At 33.0% G+C, this 21,220-nt stretch overlaps 3 protein-coding genes across 5 annotated transcripts; 1 reads left to right on the top strand and 2 right to left on the bottom strand.

Annotated features, from left to right (window-relative positions):
* Positions 1-2,523: 2,523 nt before the first annotated feature.
* On the bottom strand, positions 2,524-7,240 carry LOC108483748 (mediator of RNA polymerase II transcription subunit 4). Of its 2 annotated transcripts, none has more exons than XM_053027595.1 (8): positions 6,977-7,240; positions 6,645-6,895; positions 5,074-5,213; positions 4,714-4,775; positions 4,431-4,533; positions 4,208-4,284; positions 4,058-4,119; positions 2,524-3,966 (listed from the first exon to the last, which is right to left on the bottom strand). In XM_053027595.1, exons 3-8 carry the CDS (start codon positions 5,152-5,154, stop codon positions 2,876-2,878), a joined length of 1,476 nt encoding a protein of 491 aa, XP_052883555.1. In that variant the 5' UTR covers positions 5,155-5,213; positions 6,645-6,895; positions 6,977-7,240; the 3' UTR covers positions 2,524-2,875. The 2 variants fall into 2 exon arrangements, with proteins under 2 accessions (XP_052883555.1, XP_017642802.1); XM_017787313.2 differs by having other exon boundaries at positions 5,074-5,186; positions 6,977-7,238.
* Positions 7,241-9,317: 2,077 nt separating this feature from the next.
* Positions 9,318-11,253, bottom strand: LOC108480385 (adenosylhomocysteinase 1-like). The gene is made up of 2 exons (XM_017783369.2): positions 10,404-11,253; positions 9,318-10,313 (listed from the first exon to the last, which is right to left on the bottom strand). Exons 1-2 carry the CDS (start codon positions 11,112-11,114, stop codon positions 9,567-9,569), a joined length of 1,458 nt encoding a protein of 485 aa, XP_017638858.1. The 5' UTR covers positions 11,115-11,253; the 3' UTR covers positions 9,318-9,566.
* A 1,926-nt stretch (positions 11,254-13,179) lies between these two features.
* LOC108483617 (probable Ufm1-specific protease) lies at positions 13,180-19,994 on the top strand. 2 transcript variants are annotated; one of them, XM_017787110.2, is made up of 13 exons: positions 13,180-13,564; positions 13,662-14,018; positions 14,836-15,104; positions 15,269-15,356; positions 15,482-15,657; positions 16,903-16,993; positions 17,529-17,651; positions 17,770-17,817; positions 17,930-18,006; positions 18,465-18,553; positions 18,808-18,919; positions 19,170-19,272; positions 19,435-19,994. In XM_017787110.2, exons 1-13 carry the CDS (start codon positions 13,390-13,392, stop codon positions 19,662-19,664), a joined length of 1,938 nt encoding a protein of 645 aa, XP_017642599.1. In that variant the 5' UTR covers positions 13,180-13,389; the 3' UTR covers positions 19,665-19,994. The 2 variants fall into 2 exon arrangements, with proteins under 2 accessions (XP_017642599.1, XP_017642598.1); XM_017787109.2 differs by having other exon boundaries at positions 17,767-17,817.
* Positions 19,995-21,220: the final 1,226 nt, after the last annotated feature.

Below are 21,220 nucleotides of genomic sequence, written 5' to 3'. Positions count from 1 at the left end.
TTTACTCAATTTTCATTTCGTTTGACTCAAATCGAATTAAATTAAGATAATTAAACTAGACTCGCTAATTTGACAAGTTAAAAAAAATTTACTTAATTCGATCAAACGCTCATCCCTGTACATATAGAAAGCGTTTGCTATTGAAGAAAGCCCTAAATCCCATATAAATTGTGTGTTGGAGTTAGGTTTACATCGCTTTCAACCCCTAAGGTTTTTTGTTTTTATAAAATGATGAGCCCAGTAGTTTGATATTAGTATTGACAGTGGGATACTAACAATGTGCCATTAGAACAATAACACATTGCAATGGAGAGGAGAGGAGTTTTGATGGTGTTGGCCTTATTCCTATGAGACACCTTCTGTGGATTTATCCTAAGATCCAGTGGGCCAAAACAAACAAGACTTTGCAAGACTATATTAACGGTGGAAGTTAGTCTTAGTAGATAGCTAGCTACAACTCATTCAATACTCAAATTTGTAATTTAATTTTTTTAATATTAGTATAAATTCATAATAAAAATTAACTCAAATATTCAAATATTCAAATTAGACCTTATACGATAGCTTCCTATATATTTTTTTATAACAATTAAGTTATACAAGTTATTAAAGTTGATTATGGCATTATGTAAGGTGTGGAGAGCCATTGAGAATAAATAAAAGCCAAAGTGAAAGAAACTCATAAATATTGGGATGAATTTTGGAATTATGCCTAAAAATACTTAATTGCAAATCAACCCCAAATTTCTTTCTTTCTTTTTTTCTCTTTTGCTTTACAAATTTATGTTTTTTTGGATTAACCAGCTAAACTAGACATTTTTCAAATCCTGTCATCGATACCCCTCTTCTCTTTCTAGTTTAGAACTATTTTTTAAAAAGCGCTTTTAAACGGTTTGATTTAAGATTTAAATGTTTAAAATTATCAAAAAAATACTTTTAAGAAATAAATTGTCTATTTTAGACTTGATATAATAAAGTAAAAAAAACACCCCACACACACATTTAAATACAATCTAATTTGTTATATTATGATATTTCAACAAAATATAAAAATAATTTATTGTAACTCATTATTAATATTTTAATATATAAAATAAAAAAATTAAATCTTTTAAGTAATTAATATTAATTATTTGTAAAACTCAATTTAAATATATAAACTATTTTAAATATTTAAATAAAACCATTATAAATTTAAATATATAATTTATATATCTGAAATAAATTTCAATAGAATAATTTTATATCCCATATAAATATTACATAAAATAATAAATAAAGATTAAAAATGTCATTTGACATAAAAATAAAAAAACCCATTTTTTCCAAACATAAAGCTAGAAAAAAGTGCTTGTATTTCAATTCACAAAAACACCTCTAACTCAAAAGTTATCTATAATTCTAAAAATATTTTGACTAAACAATGTTAAACAAAGCTTGAAATCTTTTATTTATTTTTTAATTTTCGCAACTTTTGAATTCATAATTCTTGATTTTAATTGGCTCAAAACAATTCTTAAAATTACCAGTTTAATGAATCAATCAACTAATCTAATTCCATTCTAACTCAACTCATACAACCCTTATATTGACCCGCATGTCTTATTATTTGATACACAATTCTTTTATTCTACAATCAAAATTAAAATTATCTTTTATTGATAATATATTATTATAAGATATTAATTTTAGTAATTTGATTCCTAATGAGAAATTATAAGATACTATCTCTTAACAATTTAATTCCTAATAAGATATTATAAGATATTATTGTGAAATATTATCCTTTAACAATTTGATTCCTACTTCATATATATATATATATATATATATATATATATGTATATTTACCCTTCACGTCTATCAACCCTATTCTTGTCATATATCCTGTTTATTTGATTTTCATTTTTAAATGGATAATTATCTTATATATTATCACTAAAGTAAAAAGACTCCACAATCAAGTTTGAGTTGATATCAATTGTTTCTAAATATAATAAAATAATTAAAAAAAACACTTAACATCATCTTATATTTGCTTCTGGATGGATAGAATAATTACTTTTTAAATATTATTTTTTAAGGAAAATATTTGATATACAACCATTGAAATTTAAAAATTCCACAAGGAATTGGTGTGTGTATACATGTGTATATATGTATATAAAATAAACTACGAAGTGTGGCCTAATTTTTTTCTTTTTTTTTTCTTTTTTTGGGGTTAATGCTCAAATATTGAGAAGATACCATCTTTTGTATTAATAAATGTACGTTAAATGAAACAAGAGAAAAAGTAAAAGGAATTTCGATAAAATATGCCCCTAGTCAAATGAGCTTAACTTGGAAGGGTCTAAAACTAGTACAAAACCTTGCTTAGGTTAGTGAAGAATCAATCAATCATGTTCAAGTACATATTTTACTACTACACCAGGTGCAAATGCAAATCCCCATATAATTTTAACTAACTTCACACACAGTTTCCTTCAATGAAAGAATGATCATCTCTATCATGCAATTACCAAGTTATGGCAACTTTCATATATTTATGTATACCTCTTTTTTCAAATCGCATACCAATAATACAGTGACACTTCTAGCAGTTTAAAATATACCACTAATTAGTTCCTCTAGTGGGAAATCAATGAATTCCTAATGAAGAATACTGCTTCAAAGAATCCATTATCTATCTCTTTACCAGGACACTGAATGTTAGTGTAAAACAAAGCCTAGTACCTTCTCATTTTCTATTCAGTTAGTGACAAGAAACGATAGCAAAGAGGTAAATGATTGAAACTCGAGTTCAATTTCGTTTCTCAACATAAGAGTTATAAGTTGCAAGTACACTTACTTCCAAGACTTTCAGACCACCAGTTCATCAATCTTCATCATCAGAGCTTCCATCATCACTACTATAATCACTGCTATCATCATCTGGATCAAGAATGTCGAGCTCAACATGTCGCACCTGAATTGGCTCAGGTGGCTTATGCAAACCTGGAGGTGGAACAGGCCGCATGTTCGGCCCTTCCATCCTAGGTATAGACAAGGAGTCCAATGGAGGTAGTGGCACTGGGTCCCCAGGCTTCCATCCTGGTGGTGGCACTGGCAAGTTGGCTGGCAACTCCACAGGCATATTGGGTTTCCAGCCTGCTGGAACTGTAAAATTTGGTGGAAGCAAGCCCTGAAGGGCAGCCAAATTAGCCAGCGGATTGGTATCTGCAGGCTGTGCAGGCGGTGGCTCAATGATAGCTTCAACAGTTTTCTCCCTAGTCTCGGCTGTCTTAGGTAAACCAACATCGAGATCAGCAAAGTTATAAAGCTGAGAAGCACGCATCTGCTCCTCCTGTGGTGCAGGGGGGAGCGCCCCACGAAGCGGTGCTTGTCCGGCGCCAAACTCAGGAGGTGCAAAAGTAGTGTAACTAATCCGATGTGCATACGACAAAATATCTGACAAATTCAAACGAGATGCAACTGTAGTGGTACAAGAATCACCATCAGCAGCAGCAGCATCCTTCACACCATTATCCTCCAATTTCAACCTCTTCGGCTTCCGATAACTGGAATAATCATCAACTAGAACATCGAGAACCTGCTCTGCCTCCTTAAGTTTATTAGCAAAAGCAAGGACTGCACCATCTTTAAACCTAATTTCCCTGGCAATCTTCTGCTTAGCATCTTGAAGGTCCAGGATTTCTTGGAGCTGGCCTACCGCTTCAAAGAGCTGGGTTTGGAGGGAAGCAAACAACGAGATGACTTCTTTAGTGGAAGTAGGGGTGGATTCAAGTGGAGGAGGAGGCATTGATTGCATCTGTGAAGAAAGGAAAGAAGGCAGAGACCCACGAAAAGCCGAAACCCAAATGGCTCGATTCGGGGAAACTTCAAAGAGCTTAGAAGCTAAGGATGCCATTTGGAGGAGTAGGGATTGAGCTCGAGGGCTGAGATCACCAACAAAAGTGTTGTGATGACCTGAATGCCAAAGTAGAAATAGCATAAGTTGCTGATGAAATACATAGATAAAATACAACTGGGTAGAACCCATGGGTGCACATCTACGAACCTGATGTATCCTCCCTCTGGCTGCTAGCATATGCCCAATTAACTTTGATAGGTTGCCCAAATCTGCAAAAAATGCCATATGTTAAAAGTATAGGACAAGGGAAAAGGCAAATATAAGTCCATTCTACTAAGAGTTCATATTATTACTTACAGCTGCCTTCCATTAAGAGTGACAATAGCAAGGGCAGCTGATCTGTGATCAACGTAGTCCACAAAACCATAGGTTGCCTGCGTTAAAAGCAAATAACAATAAGCCCATTCTATTAGAAATGATACAAGCAAGAACCAAGAACCCCCCAAAAATGCAAATAACAAGTTGATGAAACCCTGAATATCAAATTAAAACTGGGAAAACAAAGCATCAAAAAGATGACCTTATCTTTCTTAACAAGTTTGCATCCTTCAATAGGACCAGTACTCAAGAAAACTTCTTGCAGAAAGGGTTCCGTGACCTGGGGGTGAATATTTGCTACGTATCTGCAGAATTAAGATTAAGTAAATGATAAAAAATTAACCATGAAACAGGACATAAACAGAAAAATTAAGACTAAGATTTTTTTACTACATATACATGCAAAAGCTTCACCAAAAGATACATTATGAATTAATGGCCAAAGGTGATAATTTTTTTTAAAGAATGAACTAAGCAAAACTCACACACTACGGCAATTAGATGCATCAAAGCCAGGAGGAAGATTTCCACTCGAGATAGGCTCTATCTGCACATTTTAAATTAAAAAAAATTAAAGGTAAAAAAAGGACAGTTTTTTCAATAAAATTTAGTTTTTTAGTATCAAACAAATTTTCTATTTTTGCTCGTATAATTTCCACAGAAACCAGAAAATCATCTGAGGAAAAAAAGCTCCAAATATTTCACTAATTAATACTAGCAAGCAAACAAATTGGAAGACGAAATATATGAATTTAACAACCCTAAGTGGAATGAGAAAGGAATGAACTTCAATAATAGAAACTGACAACCTCAATTGAAGGAGAAACACAGAGAAGTAAAAGAACCTGAGGACTACCGATGAGACTGGGATTTGGGTACACCTGTTGCATCAGAGCATGTTGCTGCTTTAGCCTTTGCTGTTGCATCTTCTTTCAGTTTAATCAATAATGTGAAGATACTGCCAAAAGGTCTAGGGTTAGGATTGCTGGAGAAATCGAAAAAGAAGATGACCATGAGGAGACAAAAGGAAAATCAACAAAATTAAACCCAAAAAAAAAAAGAGAAAAAAGAGAAAAAATTTACAAAAGTAAAAAGGAAACCAATGAATCCCTCGAAAGGGATCACTAAAATATTATGAGTTGAAACTTGAAAGGAGAAGATAAAAGAAGACTGAGCAAAGACACGGAGCTCTCTTGATTTTATAGTACCTTTTTTTAATTGGGTTTAGCCCAACCCGACCCGTATTAAAATTTAGCTTTAGTTGCTTACTAAATTACATTAGTTGATAGTTGGAAATGGATGGTAACAAGCAATAATTGAAAAAAGAAGAAGAAAGAAACACCTTGAAAATAAAGAGGAAAAAAAGAAACAAATGATGTTAGAGATGGTGGGTCATAATTGAAGGTACTAAAAAGGAAAAGGAACCAGCAATCTCAAATTTTTTCCACATAAAGAAACAAAATCAAACATTTATAATCTTAAATGCCCAAATTGAAAGTGCAAAAAAAGAATTAAAACCAAATGTAATAAAAGATCAAAAAGACAATTATCAGTTCTTATTTGAAAATACAACTTGCTTATTATCCTTCTCCTATAGCTCGACTATCTTCCTTCGACATTGTGTCCTTCGGGTTCTTTTTAATGCTAACAATCAATCTAGCTGACATAGTTTGGTATAAGGGTAAATAATGAGTCTTAAGAACTAGGATCAATCCCATTCTGACCCTTGACAATTACCCATTTTTCTAAAAATTTAAATAACGTGTAAATTAGTATGAATCTCCAACACCCTACATCAATGGAAAAAAAAAAAGTTCATAGCTTTCTAATCCATGGATTACTCCTATTCTAGGGCTAAATAGTTAACTCCAGTAAAGTTGAAGAACCTTAAATAACTGGGAATCCAAGCTTTTGAGACACTTCAACACTGAATTCAAAACTTAAAATCCATGTATCTCTCATTCAAAGAATAGACCAAAGAAACAATCTTTAACAATGAATCCAATATAACATTAAACATTAAAAAAAACAAAACGAAGCATTAAGTGATTGAAGAACGAAAAGAACTCACCGATTAATCAATAAAGTAAAGAAGCAAAAAGCCAAAAAGGAAATTTGATTTACTGACAGCTTCGAGGACAAGTAGGATCGAATATAGAAGAGATTGAAAAATAAATAGTTTCTCTTGAATTGTAGGGACTAGGTTTCTATTGTATTGTCTCATGAACCGTGTTCGAGCGGTTTTTTCGGGGTTATGGGCCTTTTTTAGTTTTTCTATTAAAGGGTGATCTGCAAAAAAGTGCCTAACTGCCTATGGAACGATGATGGTGGTGACCGGAGGAAAAATTGGTGGTATTTTCTTTGTTACTGTTAGGGATTTAGAAAAAAAAACCGTCTATAGAAGCCATGGAGATACCTGGAATTGGATGAGATTGACAGGCCGCACAGCGGGACGGCGACGGCTGAAGGCTGGAAAGGAGAAGGCGATGGCACTGGTGAACTCCGGCAACAGAGGAAGCAGCAGCTTGGCCGGAACGAAGACAGTGTCTTGATGGAAGAACGAGCGGGACAACGCAACGGTGATGGGCGCCGGCTACAGAGGAAGCGGGAGATGGAGTAGAGACTGCTATCGACGGGCAGCGGCACTTAGGGATTTTCTTTTAGGAACTGATTTGGGAAAAAGGGGAGGAGAGGTCACTGGTCAGTAAAATTAAAAAAAAATTAGGGCCGGGCCCGAAAAAATCTTACCCGATACGGTGGAGAGTGGCGGTTCTGGAAACGGAGAGAGCCATGGTTAGCGTTTAGGGTTGGGCGGTGGAGAGAATCTGGGGAAACTGCTACAAAGAAGAAGGAAATGTAGGAGCCTTGTCTCAACTTTAACGTTGCTGTTAACAATTTTTAACAAATTCAAATCTTGTAATAAATATCCAGCGGTGGTGCAATTTTATTTTATATATTAAGGAAATGAAATACTTTTTGTTAATAAACTTCATTCCTACTTTAAAATTTTTAAATTAATAATCCGTTTGGACGGGAGATGAGATTGACTCGACTTAAGATTAAATGAGATTAATTATTGTAAGTATTATATTAGTTAAATTAAAATTATTGATTTTGAATTTAAATTGAATTATAATAATGATATGAGAATGTAAAATGATTATTATAGACATTAAATTAAAATGTATATATAATAAATGACTAAAAACTATTTTAAATTATATTTAAATTAAATATAAAATATATTTATATTTATATTTATGCTAAACTATAATTTTAATTTGTAATTTATATTAAAATATTTATATATATTAAATAACATATATTAAAATTATAACATAATTTCTTCAGTGTTGTTTGATAAAATGAAAAAAAAGTTGAAATTTTAACTATTGAATTTAAATTATAAAATTATTTCATATATTATTTAAAATTAATTATTAAATATAATTTCATTGTTTAATAAATATATATTCACATTTTATCCTTAATTTTAAACATTTCACCTTCTTCTAAACAAAATCAATTTTAATAAAATAATATATTATTAAAATAAATAAAATTAATTAAATGAAAATGCTGATAAATAGATCTTTTTCTTATTATTTTCTTAATTTTTTTATAAAAAAATTCTATCAGTTGATTTAATTTTTTCATAGTCAATCAAATAAGGCTTACATTAAAATTAAAATTATATTAAACATAAAATAAGTAATAGAGAAAAGTGGGAGAAGGTAAAAAGAAAGTAATTAGCACTTTGGGTTTTTTAGGTTCCACTATGTTGACTAAATCTTTAAACTCCGATAGAAATTTGAGTTATAGAGCATTTTAGACTTAAAATGATACTAATTGATCTAAAGGAGCACTAAATTCATTATTATAAATTTAAAATCCTTTGTAGTTTTACAAATATTAACTTATGATACAAAAATCATATGTTAATACAATTTACGCATTATGCAATTTGTTATATTTGTTGACATATTTTGATTGAAAATTATGTTTAATGTCTTACAACTCTTCAAATATGTTAAACAACAATAAATGAGATTATGATTGATAAATGATTGGTGAGGATAACAGACCAAACAATGATACTTCGCAAAGATTCTAATGTGGTTCGATTATCATATTTAAAGATAAGTGAGGGACCTCACAATGGTCCTCATGGAAAGGAAGTCATTACAGCTTTCAAAAATAGTGAAGGTAACATTCTGAGCACAGGGGCGACCCCGTTAGTTGGACCATTACAACATGATACATCTTTGATACCTGCATATGTAGTTTATCCTTCAGAAGTGGAAGGAAGAGACTATGAATGCCAGATTCTTTCATTCAAGAGCCCGATTATCAACCAAACTGTTTCCCTAGAGCATTGAGGGCTAAGAAGAAGGCGCATTTGTCTCACAGTGCTAAAATGATTTCACCAAGTAACCAAGAAGAAAACAAACTTGTTTTATCTATTCCCAGGCTGTCATCTTTCGAGAACCCCCTCTGCTCCAATGACTCCTATGCATTTTACTGCTCTGAGAAGGATAGGTAAGAATGTATGTAGAAATGCTCTTGTTTCATTTTCGAAATATGCATGATGGTGTTTAGGTGAATATCATTGCATATTTCATCACCTACACTGTCCTTCCATATATGAGTGCTGAAAACACAACACAAATGGATGTCTTGTGTTTTAGTCTCTATAAGTTCCTATTTGTTACTTGTCTCAAACATATAAAAGCGAAAACTATAAGCTTGCTTGGAAGTTTCTTTCTGACACTCTAATCTAAATCCTCAACCGTTTATAGTCTAATCCATGAATACTGCAGGCTTGGCAGCTGACTCAAGAACCATTGGTGGATTGGGTTCTTCCTTGTTCCACAGCCAAGTAGCTTCTTGCCCTATGTGGCATTTGCAGCAAGTTTGTAGAGGACTCTTGGAAGCTTCAAAATATTAAATGTCTATTGTCTTGCACATTTTTGCAAGTATATAGATATATTAGAACAAAATGTTGATCATACATGTAAGTAGAGAGCATGGACAGTACAGAGTCGTTATATAAAGCAAAAGCAATTAATGTCGGATGTGTCATGCCATATTGATGAAGTTCGAAACCCACTTTTATTTATCATTTAACATTCATAAAGTGGGATGAATTGATCTTGTTGAACAGTTTGATAGGGATTAATGCCAAACGCAAACTGATTATAATCCCAAAATTGACATAAAAGAGGCTGCATTTTGGATACCTTTCAAGGAAACATGAAAAGATACAACAGAGTACGCAATAGGAAAACCTCCTTCAACATCACCCATAACTATGGTTCGTGCCAGTACATCTATGGTTCTAGTACCTGTAATGAGGAGGTTTATAAGGACCTTCAACAGGGACACTGATGTATGCAGCTTGGTCAGGAGTGAGCTTAGTAAGTTTAGCTCCAAGCTTCCCAAGATGAAGTGACCCAACCATCTCATCCAAGTGCTTGGGCAAAACATAGACTTTCTTCTCATACTTGCCACTTCCCCTCTCCTTCCACAGCTCGAGCTGAGCAATCACTTGGTTTGTGAACGAGCAAGACATCACAAAACTTGGATGCCCGGTTGCGCACCCCAAATTCATAAGTCGTCCTTCCGCAAGCACAATGATACCCCTATTAGTCTCCGGGAAGATCCACCGATCAGTTTGAGGCTTGATAGTGATCCGCTTAATACCTGGGTAAGTCTCAAGACCAAGCATATCAATCTCATTATCGAAATGACCGATGTTGCACACGACCGCATTGTTCTTCATCTGCTTCATATGACTAACCATAATAATATCCTTATTTCCAGTGGTAGTCACAAAAATGTCCGCTTCGGCAACCATGTCTTCTAATGTCAAAACCGGAATACCTTCCATTAAAGCCTGAAGAGCACAAATGGGATCGATTTCGGTCACAATCACACGAGCTCCGGCTGCCTTAAGAGCAGCGGCACAACCCTTGCCAACGTCTCCATAACCACAAACAACAGCAATTTTTCCAGCAATCATTACATCAGTAGCTCTCATAAGACCATCAGGCAGTGAATGTCGACATCCATACAAGTTATCAAACTGCATTTAACACAAAACCAAAACTTTCTTGAGCCTAAAAACACATAATTCAATCAAAACAAATACAAATTACAACCAATAAATCCTTACCTTGCTCTTCGTAACAGAATCATTGACATTAATGGCGGGGAATAAAAGGGTCCCATTAGCTTGCATTTGATATAATCTTTTAACACCAGTGGTAGTTTCCTCTGAAACGCCAACCAATCTGTCCTTCATCCTTGTATATCTTTTGGGGTCAATTAATAATCCTTCTTTGATAATACTCAAAACGATTTGAAACTCGGCGTTTTCAGTCTCATTCGGATTCGGCAACTTGCCGCTCCTCTCATACTCTCCCTCCGCCTTAACCCCTTCGTGGATCAAAAGCGTGGCGTCTCCACCATCGTCGACTATCAAATCAGGTCCGCCACCGGGGCCCCATTCGAGAGCTTTCTCTGTGCACCACCAATATTCTTCGAGGGTCTCTCCTTTCCATGCAAAGACGGCGGCGGAGTCACGAGCAATGGCAGAGGCGGCGTGGTCTTGCGTGGAGAAGATGTTGCAGGAGCACCAGCGGACTTCAGCGCCAAGGGCGGTTAAGGTCTCAATGAGGACGGCGGTTTGGATTGTCATGTGGAGGGAACCGGTGATGCGAGCTTCTTTGAGGGGTTGGGTTGGACCGAACTCAGCGCGACAAGCCATAAGTCCAGGCATTTCGACCTCAGCCAGCTCGATTTCCAGGCGGCCAAAGTCGGCTTGGGCAATGTCCTTAACTTTGAACTCGCGGCCAGTGGCGGTTCTGGAAACGATGAGAGCCATGGTTAGCGTTTAGGGTTGGGGCGGTGGAGAGAATCTAGGGACACTGCTGTTAAGAAAAAGGAAATGTAGGAGCCTTGTCCCAACTTTAACGTTGCTTTTAACAATTGTTAACAAATTCAAATCTTGAAATAAATATCCAGCCGCCCATTTAACCCATACATTAAGGAAATGAAAATATTCCATTTTGATGAATTTTAAAATTTTGTTTGATAATATATTTTTGGAGATATTATCCTGATTTTTAGTATTTTTAGATAGATTTAATTTTTTCCAGGAATAAAAATTTAATTTGTAATCCTTCTATTGAAAAATGATAAAGATAACGTAGAATCACAATATTACAATCTCTTCTCAATATTTTGATGAAATGTCAAAGGAGCACTAGATTTATTATTATAAATTTAAATATCTTTTATAATTTTACTATATGATATAAAAATCATATGTTAATATTATTGATTGCGTTATTAATTGAAAGTCAGTATTATGCAATTTGTCACATTTGTTAACATATATTGATTGAAAATTATGTTTAATGTCTTATAATTCTTTAAGGATGCTAAACAACACTAAATGATATTATGATTTGTAAGGATAACATATCTAGCAAAGATACTTTCCAATGGTCCTAATGTGGTTCAATTATCATATTTAAAGAGATCTTGTTTCCATAAATATCAATTTTAGAAGATCTCTTCTTATTCTTACTTATCTAAAGATCAATTTGAGCACATTTTAAGTGGTATATTTTGATCACATTACCAAGTTAATTACAAGTCTACAATACCTATTTAAAACATATTTGTTTTATTGCATTAGACACGAGCTACATAGAGCTCTTATGTTGTTCATTAGAGGAACTTGTTTTAGTGCAATTACATTGTAAACAAATTGTTTATGTTAAATTTGTACCTAAGCTTTCAAGGGGGAAGTTTTAGTTGAGAGAGTGATCTTAGATAATGCATAGGAGTGAAGTTATAACTCGGTGAATGAGTTAAACTTAAATCATATCTTGTATTATTGATTGGTAGTGGATTACTTTTGAGAAAGGCCCTATAGACATAGGAAAGGGATCCAAACTACATAAAAATTCATCCATCTCGTATTTTTTTCTTTTTAAGTTGTTCATTTGGTTGCAACTTAATGCACAATTGACAAATAATTCAAGACTAATAATTGGAACCGAAGTTAGAAAGCTAACGTATTAGCTGAAAGATCATGTTGTTGAATTGCTTAGAGATGGAAGGTAGCTTAATTTATGGCTTCAATTATGCCAATTAAAAAGCTCAAATGAGGGCCTTTGTCAAGTTTTTAGATGAGAAAGTTTGGAAGGTTGTGTTAACTAGTTGGGAGCCTTTTACTAATGTTAGTGGTGTGAAAACTTACAAACCAAAAACAACATGGACTGCAGAAGAAGATAAATTAGCTAATGTAAACCCAAAAGCTCTTAATGTCATATTCAATGGTGTGGATCTTTAGGAATTTAGAAGGATCTCTAAATGTATTACTGCATAAGAAGCTTGGAAAATTTTAAAGATTGCACATAAGGGGATTTTCACTATCAAATGTTTCAAACTCCAAAAATTAACAATCAAGTTTAAAACTCTTAAAAGTGCCGGAGGAATCTCTCTTTGAATTGTATACTAAATTATATGATATTTCTAACCAATCATTTTCTTTTGGTGAGGAATATTTGAATGCGAAGATGATGTGCAAAGTGTTAAGGTCTCTCTCTAAATGTTTTGCAATTAAACGGACTATTATATAGAAGGCTAAAGACATTGATACAATGAGGATGGATAAACTTATTTGGGTCTTTGCAGACTTTTGATATTTCATGTTTGTAATATTAATAAATTTAAATATCATTTAAATTAATTTATTTTTAAGTCTTAACATCATATCCAAAATAGACGTTTTAACTTTTTACAATTATTTATTACAAAACACTAAATACATAAAATCTTAAATTAAACTTCTCAAAAGTAATGATAAATTATTTATTGATAAATTTTGAATATTATAAAATATTTTATAATTTGTGAAAATAATTAAGGCGGACATCAACTAAATTGATTTTAATCCTATAGTAATGAGACAACTAACCATGAAATGTATTATGGTACCCCGACGGGATGATTAATGAGAGACGAGAGGAGTCTCTTTTGGTCAAGAGAGTCGAAGCGGAATCCATAAATATATCGTGTTTAAAGCCCCGCTTAAACAAGGTGACATCAATTTCTGGAGGGTTTGAAAATTGAATCCATTCTAGTCCATGGAGAAGAACAATAGAAGCATACGAATCGAGTGCCCTAAGCTGTTGATCACCCGAAATGAATCGGATCTCCAATGGTTAATCGGATCCCCATTTTTCCCTCCACTCACTATCATCTCCACCTTCAGATGCATCCATTCCAATTCCTCCGGCCCGGATTTCCCCAAGGAATCAGGTAAGCATCAAAACTCCCTTTTGGAAAAACCTAAACTTCAATTTTAATTTGATTTCTTTTAACCAAAAGTTCCATCATTTGATTCCGACTGGAACAGAGGAAATCAGGACGCTACTCTTGAAAGGATTCGATGTAATTGGAGCGTTAATTGTTGGAAAATCCGATCCCGAAAAGACAGCGGCGAGGGCTGTTGAAGCTGCTCGGACATTGAAGAAACTTTTAACTGGAACAACAAAACTGGAAAATGAAGAGACGATCGGAGCTGTTGCTGATCCGGATACCGGGGATATTCGTTTCTTTTTATCGGAGACAGAGAGTTCGACGAGCTTCGAGTTGGTTAATCCTGTTTCGTACGGTGATAATCCTGAGAAATTCGTTTGGGAGAGTGGCTGTTTACTACTCTGCCAGCTTCCAATTAAATTGCCTCTCTGTTATCCTGTAAACAAGCCCTCTGGTAGCCTCTTTTCTTTATCACTTTATCTGAGTTTAGCTTAAATGTGTGCATTTAGTCATTTTTTGTTGTGGTTGAAAAAGTACTACTTCTCTATAATAGTTCAATGCTTGTCGAATCAGCTAAGCCGTTTATGGCAGTTTTAAGTCAAGTGATACGGGTGTTTTGTTTAATGCTGAAAACCTGAAATTGTCAAGTATTCCTTAGGATCGTTGGTAATGGAGTATTGGTGATTTTATAGTTGTTGCTTATGGAAAGAGGGATTTTATTAGAGCAGATAATATTAGCAATGTTTTTGGGGCTAGTTAAGTCCAATTAGAGATGGTGAACTTAGAGGTGACAGTGATTTTTATGTGGAGATTCTGTGTGCTATATACTAAAGCTATGTTGCCTTTGACTTTTCTTTTTTTCTTGAAGTACTGGTGTTTGACATCTATGTCTGACACATTCTAGCATGGTATGAATATGACCCTCCGAATATACGTAAAAACTCAAAATGAAATACACATCTGTGTGGGACATGTACCTGTATCTGAAAGGCTGAAACACTCGAGTCTAAGTAACATAGCATAAGCATTTATTCATTAAGCTTAGAGGTAACAGCTGTGGTCAGTGAATCAACCCTTAATTTGTAAGGATTTCTCAAGTCTGTTATTCTACCATGTTGGCTGCGGATCTGGACATGAAATTTTTCATGCATAATGCATACGTACTTGTTGGAAATATCTCTGTAATTAATTTCCTTTGAAATTTTATGCTTGAACTTGTTCTATTGTTTTCTCTTAGCATTCTAATGGGACAAGATTCTTAATGACTTCAGATGCGGAGAGTATTTTCTCGCGTGCAATTGAAGCAGTTATTGCTAAGTTCAAAGATCCAAATGTTGTGTATCTGGTTGAAGCATCCAATAGAGGTTCTTTAGATGTAGTTCAACCTGTCATTCTTCGTGGTTCAGAATTGGATTTTGATGCAGCTGTAGCAAACATTGAGCTTTTGGATGAAGCTGCTCATAATTCTGAGAAAAAGCTTTTACAATGTGCACACTTTTGTTTAAAAAGTAAATCTACTTTACAGTTGTTTTCTGCTGAGGTAAAGAAATTAACATAGGAATTATCCCATGTCATACTTTTACTGATAGAGTTGTTATTGTTTTTCTGTTTTTTCTCTTTTTGGTAGCTTGTTTATACTGTGTTCCACTGCATCTATTGCAATGGCTGTTGGTATTAGTTTTTGTGAAATATGTTTCTGCGTAGAATGCAGATATAATCCAAATAAGTGTTCTGCTTAATAGATCTGAAAAGTCTCCAAAATGCAGTGCACCTGCTGTAGAATACTTTGCAGGTATTGCTTTCAATTTCACTGAAGTTGCTACTTATGTTTGTTTATCTCATCTAAGCCTGTTTTATACTCACAAGTTCCTAGTCAAGTTCTTTGTCTCGCTCACTAAATGCATTTTCTCTTATCAGCTATGGATGAAACTAGACTTTTGATTGTGGATTTCAAGCTAGAAGTACTCTGTTATGCAGTCCAGGGCATCCTGCTGATGCATGCTATTTCAAAATTAATCATCCCTGGGTTAATTGACCAGTTAATTTCTATGAAGAAAATGAACTTGCCTTATTTGTTAACACAGCATCCAGAGGTAACATTCTACATATCATTAGTAGGGTCTTTATGACTCCATATATCTTCTTCAGAAAGTGATATATATGATATATTCTTTTACCTTGATTCCCACCTTTGTTTTCCTGTTTCTTTCCCATTGAGGTGTTTTCTGCTAGATTGTGAAATTTCGTGTTGTGCATTCTGCCTTCTGGTTGTTCAACTTAGGTAAAGCTGTCCAGTTTCACCATCTTCTTAAAGAATTTACTAACTCACTCAAAATACGTTTCAAATCTATATAATCTATATACTGAACTAAGTTTTTGAAGGTTGAGTGTTAAAAGCCACAGAATTTTAAGCTGAACAGGCTGTGTAACACTCCAGTACAACCGAATGAAATTCCAAGCCACAATTTGCTTTGACACCATATGCATCTGATATAGACTTGGCCATGGGCTGGGCCACCCAAAAAGTGGGAGGGTTTATCAGCCCGAAAAATTGGCTTGAATTTGCAAAAGAAAAAACTGCTGCTGATTTTTACTGTTTTGCCTCTGTTTTTTCATTGTTTTGCTATCATTTCGCTATTATATTTCTACTAGTTTGTTGTTATTATTTGGATATTGTATAACTCTTGTTTTGTTATTAATTTTACTATTATTTTAGAGGTATTTGCTTGCTAAGTTGCACTTACCTTAGTGTTATTTAAGTATATTTTTTTAAATTTTTTTTCATTTGTTAGGAAACATTTATTTTAATGTTTTTAGTGTATTTGATGTATTATATTTTTTATATAAAAAATAATACGGGTCAGGCCTAGGTTTTAGCATTTTTATTTGGGCTAAACTTGGGTAAAATTTTAGACCCATTTTTGGGCTGGGCTGGGGCCTAGAAAATGGGTCTAAAATTTTTACATGGCCTGGCCTGGCCTGAACCCGGCCCGGCCCATGAAAACCTCTAGAATCTGATACTAGGGAATCTTGATTTATAACATTAGCTTGTTATTTACGTTTAAAATCACTTATTAAGTCCTTATCCTCTATCTAAGAGATACATATTCTCTGTATAGTTCTGGCAATAACACTTTCAGGAAAGCCAGGACATAGTTTCATGCTGACAAGGTTCTTGATTGAGCATTCAATTTATATAATAATTATTAATTAGGCTTACTGAATTTTATTTTTTTATTTTTGTTCCTGAACTCTTTTTTTTTTTTTAATTCTAAAAGATCTTTATTCTTGAATTTGATCTGTTCTGCAAATAAGTTGAAACTAATTGCATTTTGCAGCTGCACCCATATCACTTTTGTCCACCTGGGATAGCACATCCAGTAACTGTTATCTATGAACTTAATTATGGGGAGACTGAAATAAAGCAAGGTACTTGATAAACGTGAACTTTTGTTTCTTTTGAAGTATTCTGTTCTGAGTGGGATAGCAGAATTTTTTTTCCCTCCAGAAACTAATTATTCAAAGGATACAAAGTTCAGTACTATTAAGTATTAACTAGCTCAATTTCTTTCAAAAAAAAAAAAAGAAAATAGCTCAACTAGCTCATCTATTATCATTTTTCCTCTTTTTGTCATATCTACAAATAAAGCTACTTCATTGCTTATGCTCAATAAACCAATTCTCTCTTGGGAGGTAAAAATTAGTTTATTCCTATGGGGCATTCTTATAATCTCTGGCAAATATGGGATGTTTGCCTTGAGCTGCTTCCCAACCTTGCGCACGGAGTACTATCTTTGTACCATTAATATAATTTGTTTGTGTATACTTATAGAAGGATTTTGATGAAAAACTAAGCTACTAGTTCATATCATGTCCTGAAGTGATCTTAATAATGTATTGGTAAAGTCCACTCTGATTCTGGACCACATCTTGATTTTGTGTAGTTGTAATTTTTGTTTGGCAGTTGATGCTAGAAGATCCCTACATCTAAGGCTAGGGTTGCCATTTGATCGTCCTCTCTTAAGAATTGCCAATTCCCTGGATTTGTCTATAAAGTCCCATTCAAGCAACCGCTCAACAAGAAAAGGTAATTGTTGAAATAAAATATGTAACAGAAATTCAGGCATTTTTTTATCCCACCCTTCCTCTTTCTTTATGTATCTGCTGCCATTAATTATGTCAGCTTGTATTTGGGTTAATAGCAGGCTCCTCTTTGCTTAAAGATGTGCATATTGGGATTCCTGGCAGTGGGGGTTAGTAGCTATAATCTCTTTTCTTCTGTTTACCTTTTTCCCTCTCCTCATTGTTAACTTTCTTTTAGAAAAAAAAAAAAAAAGAGATGATTTTCCCCCCATTTTTCTGCAGTCTCTGGTGGCAGTGTTTCTCTAGTTCAAGGTTCTTATGAGTACTATCATTATCTGCAAGATGGCTTTGATGATTCGGTATGGGACTTTCTTCTTTTTAGTATCTTTTATGATTCTCGTATGGTTTAAAATAGTTGCTGTTCTGACAGAGTCATTATGCATCCAAGTCAGTTATCTGTTGGAGACCCATGCTATTAGAATATAATTCAACATTGTATGATATGCATACCTAGAAGTATAATTCTTACGGAGCAAGGTCATGCATGGTTGTGTGAGCTGAAGTATGATTTCTTTAATGGTTTCTAGATTTTCCAGTGTTGTTCAGAAGTCATGAAGCAAGTTTTCTGGTCAGAAGGCCTGTTTCACAGTCAATTATGAACATTATTATCTGCCTAATCTTCCATTTTTCTTTGCACATTTTAGTTTTTCTCACATCTTCTAGTTTCTTACTATTCTAATGATGCCAATATTTGATTTTGGTTGTGGTCATCATTTGTTCCATGGTTCTTGACAAACTTATAAAGATGTCTTTCTAGGGATGGGGTTGCGCTTACCGCTCTCTTCAGACTATAGTTTCATGGTTCAGGCTCCAACATTATTCATCTGTAGATGTTCCTTCACACAGGTATGAAGTGGGCAGCAAGCTAAGGTTTCTAAAGCTTTTATGATTATTTTGTTTTGATTTTCTCTGGTTGTTCCACTGAACATATTTTGACCTTTTGCCCATTTACATCCGACCAGAAACCAAGATTATATTTTGCAGGGACTGATTATTTACATGTTTGGTCTATTACTCTCTGCTTAAAGAATCCATTGCATGCCTTGCTTATACTTTGAATGCCGATGATATAATATGATTTTGTTTACTTTTTTCCTTAGGGAAATACAACAGTCGCTTGTAGATATTGGTGACAAGGATCCTGCCTTCATTGGTTCACGGGAATGGATCGGTGCAATTGAATTGAGCTTTGTTTTGGATAAACTTTTGGGTGTAAGTATACTGTTATTGTTGCAGAAAATTATGATTGATAGAATGTCACGACACTTGATGAACATTAACTATGAGTAGACGAGATGGAATATTACAGTCAAATCATGTTTGGACTTTGTTAATTATGCTTTAGGGACACGGATACAGAGTGAAATATTATAATGAATTCATGTTAGGTCTTTGTAAATTATGCTTTGGGCACTATTTTTATTCATATATTTAATGTTTGACAAGATGCTTTGTTTAACAGGTTAGTTGCAAAGTCATAAACGTTAGGTCAGGATCTGAGCTTCCTGAAAAATGTCGAGAACTGGCATTGCATTTTGAAACTCAGGGAACACCTGTTATGATTGGTAATTAATGAGAATAGCAGTTTCTTTTAATTCATTGCGATCATGTTGCTTGTATTTGTATTTGTATTTGTATTATGGTTAGGAATCTGTCAACTTACTTGTGTTCTATTAGGGAAATAACATGATTTACGATCACACAGTTTTTAACTTTACCGTATGCAGGTGGTGGTGTTCTTGCATACACCCTTCTAGGAGTGGATTACAATGAAGCAACCGGAGAATGTGCATTTCTAATGCTAGATCCCCACTATACTGGAAGTGATGATGTGAAGAAAATTGTAAATGGGGGATGGTGTGGATGGAAAAAATCAGTTGATAGCAAGGGAAAGAGTTTCTTTTTGCAAGATAAGTTCTACAATCTTCTACTTCCGCAACGGCCTAACAGGGTTTAGTTTTCTGATTTATTTAGGTAAACCAAAAGGAAGTGATTGTGAATTAGCAGCTTCAGAGATGGGAAAATTATGGATTTATTACTAAATGCAAAAGGACCATAAATCCATAATTTTTCAACCCGACTGAGGTTGAAGTTACAGTAAGAATTTTGCATTGCTCAGACCGTGAACTATGTCGGATTCTTGTTCTTTGCCATTTGTCTATGTTTTGTAGTTTTCTTTTTTATAGTTTCTGGTAGATAGATAGCTTGTTATTAAAAATTTGGATAAACTACATTAGTAGTCACTTAATTATTTATTTTGGTTAATTAACTACGAAAAGTTACAAAATAGCTATCTAATTATTCAATTTTTTTTGTCACCAATTGATTAATATAAAAATTGAAACACTTAACAATTCATGATAGTTGGATTACTAAAAAGATATTGAATAGTTAAGTGATTAATTTGTAATTTTCATAATTAGATGATCAAAATGAGAAAAAAAAAAAACATAGTTCAGTGTAGTTTAATTCGGTTGGCAAGCTTGAATTTCAGTGTAGTTTAATTATTTCAGTGTAGTTTAATTTGTTTACATGTAGAAAGTTTACGGAAAATGCTTTTTCGTATTTTTCTAAGTTTGTTTCATATAAAATAATTTGGTCAACTGAAAATGACTTATAGGTCAATATAGAATAAGCTTTAAAATTAATAGAATAAGCTTTTTGTATTTTCTTAAGTTTGTATTTTCCTAAAAAGCTCATTAATAACTAATTTTATTTTTATATAAAAATTAATTTAAATCAAGTTTAATATTATTATATTGAAAATAAATTTTATTTTTATTTTAAAAATATTGAATTATTAATATAAGATATTATATATTTTTAATATTATTAAATATACATATTTAATTATTTATATTTAGTCATATGATAAATTATTAATATAATCCATGTAATTTATTATTTTAATAAATTATTTAATATTTCAATTTTATTTTAATAATAAATTTTAAAAATAATAATTTTAAATAATATTCTTCACATATTATTGAAAATATTTAATATTAATATTTTAATATTTATTATTTATTACAATTATAAATATATTAATAAATGTTTTGTAGTATAAAAGTTAAAATATGTGATAAGTCTATGTACTCTTCACAAATTTTAATTTAGTTTCTGTACTTTTATTTTTAAGAATTTAGTCCATCTACTTTTCAGATTTGAAAATCAAATCTAATTGTTAACATTGTTAAAATTTTTTGTCAATTTTGTTAATGTTACATTTTAAATAAAATATTCACTTGATAGTTATGTAACTAAAAATGATATTGTAATGAACTGAATTTAACAAAATATTTTTAATATATGCAAAAACAATGTAAAATATAAATTTATAGATATTAAATAAACTCAATTAAATAATGAAAAGATAAGAAAATGTCAAATGTATGTTTATTTTATTGAAAACAACTTTTATGAAATATTTTAAGAAATCATCAAACAACAGGAAATATTTTATACAAATTCATCCAAACACTAAAAATATTAACTTTTCCAGAAAATTAA

This window comes from Gossypium arboreum, chromosome 1, assembly GCF_025698485.1.
Source record: "Gossypium arboreum isolate Shixiya-1 chromosome 1, ASM2569848v2, whole genome shotgun sequence".
NCBI classification, from domain to species: Eukaryota; Viridiplantae; Streptophyta; class Magnoliopsida; order Malvales; family Malvaceae; genus Gossypium; species Gossypium arboreum.
This window is presented reverse-complemented; position numbering and strand designations above follow the sequence as displayed.

Bases quoted from the DNA above. Each gene is read 5' to 3' on its own strand.
- LOC108483748 (XM_053027595.1), bottom strand. From the start codon at position 5,154: ATGCAACAGCAAAGGCTAAAGCAGCAACATGCTCTGATGCAACAGGTG. The intron at 4,776-5,073 runs GTTCTTTTACTT...TAAAATGTGCAG, and splicing joins GTCTCATCGGTAGTCCTCAG to ATAGAGCCTATCTCGAGTGG. The intron at 4,285-4,430 runs GTCATCTTTTTG...CTTTTAACGCAG, and splicing joins AACTTGTTAAGAAAGATAAG to GCAACCTATGGTTTTGTGGA.
- LOC108480385 (XM_017783369.2), bottom strand. From the start codon at position 11,114: ATGGCTCTCATCGTTTCCAGAACCGCCACTGGCCGCGAGTTCAAAGTT. The intron at 10,314-10,403 runs GTAAGGATTTAT...TGTTAAATGCAG, and splicing joins ATTCTGTTACGAAGAGCAAG to TTTGATAACTTGTATGGATG.
- LOC108483617 (XM_017787109.2), top strand. From the start codon at position 13,390: ATGGAGAAGAACAATAGAAGCATACGAATCGAGTGCCCTAAGCTGTTG. The intron at 13,565-13,661 runs GTAAGCATCAAA...CGACTGGAACAG, and splicing joins GGATTTCCCCAAGGAATCAG to AGGAAATCAGGACGCTACTC. The intron at 14,019-14,835 runs GTAGCCTCTTTT...TAATGACTTCAG, and splicing joins TCCTGTAAACAAGCCCTCTG to ATGCGGAGAGTATTTTCTCG.